Below are 5,914 nucleotides of genomic sequence, written 5' to 3' on the forward strand. Positions count from 1 at the left end.
AGTGGTATGTTTACCGATTCACAACAATACCCTGAAAAGTTTTATCGAATTAAAAAAGCATGAGATATCTTTTATTTTCTTTGAAAGTTGATTATTTTCAATTCTGGTTTCACTTTAAAGTAACTTGGGCATGTCTGCTTCAGAAAGAATATTGAGGAAATTGTCACAAACAATATGGAGGAAATCGTCAGAAACAATATGGGAGGAAATAGTCGGAAACAATTTGGAGGAAATCTTCAGAAACAATATTGAGTAAAAAGTCAGGAACAATATGGAGGAAATCGTCAGAAACAATATGGAGGAAATCGTCAGAAACAATATCGAGGAAAAAGTCAGAAACAATATGGAGGAAATCGTCAGAAACAATATTCAGGAAAAAGTCAGAAACAATATGGAGGAAATCGTCAGAAACAATATGGATGAAATCTTCAGAAACAATATGGAGGAAATCGTCAGAAACAATATGGAGGAAATCTTCAGAAACAATATGGAGGAAATCATCACAAACAATATGGATGAAATCGTCAGAAACAATATGGAGGAAATCGTCAGAAACAATATTGGGGAAAAAGTCAGAAACAATATGGAGGAAATCATCAGAAACAGTATGGAGGATATCGTCAGAAACAATATGGAGGAAATCGTCAGAAACAATATTGAGGAAAAAGTCAGAAACAATATGGAGGAAATCGTCAGGAACAATATGGAAGAAATCATCAGAAACACCAATTAAACTAGAAAAAACAACGATATCCTCCTTATTATTGATAAAATAAATGTTTAAGGGCTACCATTGTGAATCGCATATTTTAAATGGTATTTTAAATGAGGTAATTACTGGATTAACCCCCAACAGTTACCAGGGCCAAGTAAAACAAAAACATATTTGTGAAAATACAAAAAAAAGCTACTAATGTTTTAAAATAACTGTTATTACAAATCGGAAAATAATTTGATATAATTATGAAAAACTGAAAATAAACATATATTCTACTCTACATATTTGATTATTTTGATCGAATGATGGTATCATTATTATTATTTCTATCATTAAACTAATTATACTGGTTGACCAACGATCATCAGAATTTAGTTTATCATCATTATTCCATAATTTGTATTTATTTCTTGTTAAAAATAAATAATTCAAAATTTTATTCTGTTTTTCTTTCCTTCGTTATAATTTTGTTAATCTTAAAAAAGCAAAAAGAGTTAAATTTAAGAATTCATCAACTAGTGGAAAAAACAAGATCTGAATTCTTGGAAGTATTATTCCAAGCTTTCGTGCAAATAAATATTTGAAATAATGATTAGGGAAGCGAAACTAGAGATTAACAGAGACTTCTTCGAGTTCATAGCATGCTCAATTACAGAAAATGTACACAGTGTACACTGCACAGTGTTAGTCTCTACTAATGTTAGTCTCTGCTTATCACTTTGTTGGTTTTGGCAAGTCCTTTATACTATGTGCTTATCTCTGAGTTTCTTTTAGTCTCTGTTGTCTCCGGTAGTCTCTGCTTTATTTTCTGTTAGTCTCTGTTTTCTTTGTTTGTCTCTTATGGTAGTTTATGCTAGTCTCTATGTTTGATGTTAGTTTTTCCTGCTAGTTGTTGATAGTCTTTGTTTGTCTCTGCTTGACTCTTTTAGTCTGTTTGTTTTTCCTGCAAGTCTCGGCTAGTTTTCCTGCGAGTCTCCTAGTTTTTAAAAGTCTCTGTTTGTCTTTGTTGGTCTCTGCTACTCTCTGAAAATTTTTGCTTGACTTTGTTAGTCTCTGTTAATTTCTGCTAGACTCTACTTGTCTCTTATAATCTCTGCTAGTCTCTTATAATCTCTGCTAGTCTCTTATAATCTCTGCTAGTCTCTTATAATCTCTACTAGTCTCTGATAATCTATACTAGTCTTGGTTCGTCGCTGCTAGTCTCTAAAAATTTCTGCGAGACTCTATTAGCCTCTTATAATCTCTGCTAGTCTATTATAATCTCTGATAGTCTCTGATAGTCTCTTCTAGTCTCTACTAATTTCTGCTAGACTCTGCTTGCCTCTTATAATCTCTGCTAGTCTCTTATAACCTCTGCTAGTCTCTGATAATCTCTACTAGTCTCGGCTAGTCGTTGCTAGTCTCTACTTATTTCTGCGAGACTCTATTAGCCTCTAATAATCTCTGCTAGTTTCTTATAATCTCTGCTAGTCTCTGATAGCCTCTACTAGTCTCGGCTAGTCGCTGCTAGTCTCTGATAGTCTCTACTAGTCTCGACTAGCCGCTGCTAGTCTCTACTAATCTCTGTGCAGGATTCTGAAAAGTTTTAATTATTCTTCAAAGTTTAATTATAAGATAATTATTGGTAATCAGATCATTTAACGCTAGATTTAAAAGAAAGAATAAGAGATGAAACCACAGATTTAAAAGAAAGGATAAGAGATGAAACCACAGATGTAAAAGAAACCTCCCTCCTCCCTCCTCCCTCCTTATTTTTACAATGTGTGAAAGAAAGATGAATTGTAGAAGCTAATTCTTTCAAGTCTATGCTAAAATCTTTACAACATACGAGAAAATATATGTGATCCAACGGATTCACATTCAGATATTACTCACGATAAGAAATGTACTTGCATTCCATTAAAGGGAGTGCAAGCTTAATCTACTTGGATTCCATTAAAGGGAGTGCAAGCTTAATTTTAAGTGACCCTTCGTGCCTCAAAGCAAAAATGGCAACGCCTGATTAATAACTGTACCCTTAAAACCTTTGTCTGATTAAGTATGAATGAGCCATCCATGTTTTTGTTTCTTCAAGCTGTCTATTTTTTTTTGCGTTTTCTCGGCGAAAGTGACTTGCACATTTCTTGCCGACAAGAAGCAATGGAAAAATTATCAGAATTAAATACTTTTCGAGTCAATAAAACGACGATATCTTCCTCATTTTTGATCAGGTTAAAGTTTTTTATGGTACCGTTGTGAATCAGGCGTTGGCATTATTGCATGGAGAGTCACTTGAAATTACGTCTACAGTCTCTTTAAACTTAAAGTTCTACTATCTATACTCCTAGATTTAGATACATAAACCAAAATTAAAATTTTAGACTAGAAATCGAATATAACTGATTATACTGTAAACCTTTATAAACTCCAAATTGTAGACATGGCTAAAAATTGCAATCCTAATCCTATTATATAAAGCTACATAACCGCCAAATTATAACAGGTAAGAAATAATAGAAAAAAATAAGTAATATTTTCTGTTTCTTTTAAAACCTTTCAATATCTTTTGAAAGAAATGTCAAGGACAGCCTGGCAATTCTTTTTGTTGCTGCTGCCGTTTGCTATAGTAATTTAACCTTGTAAATCAAAATTTTCAAAAAAAAATTTTAAATCTTATGTTACATTTTTGAAGAAATATATTTTTTAAATTATCAAAAATCCAGACCAGCCATGAATTTAAATAACCACTCCTGAGGCAATGAATCTAGGGTGTCAAATCGATTATCTAAGGTTATCTACAACATCTTTCATTAAAATTTAAAAAATTTTAGATCTTAAATTACCTTTCTAAGAATTTGGGAACAGCAAAACAAAATGTATCTAAAATGTTCAATTCAAAGTGATCCAAAGTCGCAAAAATCGTTGAGAATTTTGCCAAATACTTCTTGAAAACTAAAGCTACAATATATACTGCTTTTGTCTAGGGTTACAAAATGACTGAGTTAGAAGGGTCAAAGTCTTAAAAATCATGCCACCTTTCAATTAGAGAATTTTTATCCAAAATATGGGCAAAAAATGAAAAAATTGACTCAGCAAAACTCATATTTAAAAAAGAAAAGTAATATAGCGGTGAAAAATCCTTAAAACTTAAAATAAGCTTTCCCGTGATCATTGACCACTCTTTTAACAGACTTCATGAAGACACTCAATCTGCTCTAATTGTGAAAGTGTAAAGAATTATTGATGAATAAACATTTTCGTTCGATTAAACTTAATCAATACTAATTATTCATTCGTAAAATTGAATATCAATTTACCTGCTTTTGTTCTGTTTAATCAAAAGAAATTAAACAAATTTCTTTCAAAAGCTATATTAAAAAAATGTTCCCGAAAAATTAAAGAGTTAAGAAATTGACAATATATATATATATATTATTATTAAAATGTGAAGTTTAAAAACTGAAATATATATCGTTTTCGATTACGTTTTGATTTAACTATTCATAAAAATAAAGAACGAAATAGAGAAGTCCTTTTATTTATATTTTCTATTCCTTGTCATCGCAATACAGCTTTTATTCAGGAAAATTTTCAGATTTGCAATGAATGTATTTGACAATTTTATTTCAATAATATTTTTACATTCATTCTTTAAAATGCATTTATATCTATTTTATCGGTAAAATCTACAACGCATGAATGAAACAATGTACGTAAAATTTAATTGGATGTTTATTTAGATGAATTATATATCATCGTTTTCCAGGGAATTATTTTTAATAACTAAACTTTAAGATTTAAGATATTTAGATTATGTTCTCGTAATATATATCTAAAATATATTAAGATTATGTTCTCGTTATAACCTTCATGCTTCAGCTAAATGGTTCGATCAAAGTGAATTTGTTTCATAAAAAAAGTAAATTATGTTTTTCTTTTTGTATGTCCAATCATAACTCAAGAACCCCTTAACTAATTTGGCTGAAATCTTGTTCCTTAATGTGTGTATTCTTTCATATTTTTAAAGGGACTGTAAGCGTAATTTCAAGTGTTCCTCTATGTAAAGATCGAGGCAATGATCGATTCACAACGGTACCCTTAAAAGCTTTGTCTGATCAAGTATCTAGATATCAATTATTACATTTTAAAAACAGATTACTTTGATTTTTATTTGTAGATTCTCTACAAAAGTGAATTGAGCAATTCGCTTTCCAACTAGGAAGACATAATTAAAGTAATTATCAGAATAAAAAAAGTTTACACCTAAAATATCGACAATATCTTCCACATACTTGATCACATAAAGGTTTCAGGTACCAATGTGAATCGGATATTGCCATGGCAATAATGATACCTTGAAATTCCGCAAACACTACCTTTAATGAATGTGTACTGCAGATTGCATGTAAGCTGTAAAATATTTTACGATGCATTTAACAATTTAACGAATCATGAATTGGGTTTATTGCGTTTTAGCATAATTAGCTCGTCATTTTATTCTCACTTGGATTTTGAGAATAAAATCGTTCAAGATAAAGGGATAGTTCAACAATTTGTAAATAAACATACTATCGCAATTTTTTTACAAATGAAATCAAAGTTAGATTTTTAACTAATACCCAATCTAATCTAATCTAATCTAATCTAATCTAATCTAATCTAATCTAATCTAATACCCAATCTGTTATTTGCTTTTTTCCAGTTTATATAAAGGAAATGAGACTTTGCCACAAATTCAAATGTTCTAATCCTTATTTCTTTGCAGCCTGATGGCTTAAACCTTTTTATTTCAAAATTAAATTATTTGATTAAAATTCCTGAAAAAGTATTAAAAAATCCGCAAATTATTAGTGTCGGATTCTGGAAGCAAAGAAAACCTCCTTATATACCCTCGGTATTCATAAAGTAGTGTTATCAAGAAGCAATAAATATTTGTATTTATGTATTTAAATATCAGAAAACAATCCCTTTATGGCAGCCATTTACCTCAAATTTTCTTCATCATGCACATCTCATAGAATAAATAAATTTGTTTTAACTTCAAAAATTGCATAAACACTGCTCAAGCCAGTTCAAGTGTAAGTTTGTTTTATTATGTCCGCAATGATTTTTAGGAAATTATGCTGTACTTCTAATGCGTCCGTTTAAAATTTGCCGCTTCCCCGCCAAAATAAATTTAATTTCAAAGAAAATTTGTTAAAAAAAACCCCTAGAAAT

The 5,914-nt window shown here is 30.3% G+C and overlaps 1 protein-coding gene across 1 annotated transcript; it reads left to right on the forward strand.

Annotated features, from left to right (window-relative positions):
- The first annotated feature begins 271 nt into the window (after positions 1-271).
- LOC111715312 (ring-infected erythrocyte surface antigen-like) lies at positions 272-733 on the forward strand. Its single transcript, XM_023490621.1, has one exon. It carries the CDS (start codon positions 272-274, stop codon positions 731-733), a length of 462 nt encoding a protein of 153 aa, XP_023346389.1.
- Positions 734-5,914: the final 5,181 nt, after the last annotated feature.

This window comes from Eurytemora carolleeae, unplaced genomic scaffold (genome assembly GCF_000591075.1).
Source record: "Eurytemora carolleeae unplaced genomic scaffold, Eaff_2.0 scaffold1747, whole genome shotgun sequence".
Lineage (NCBI taxonomy): Eukaryota > Metazoa > Arthropoda > Copepoda > Calanoida > Temoridae > Eurytemora > Eurytemora carolleeae.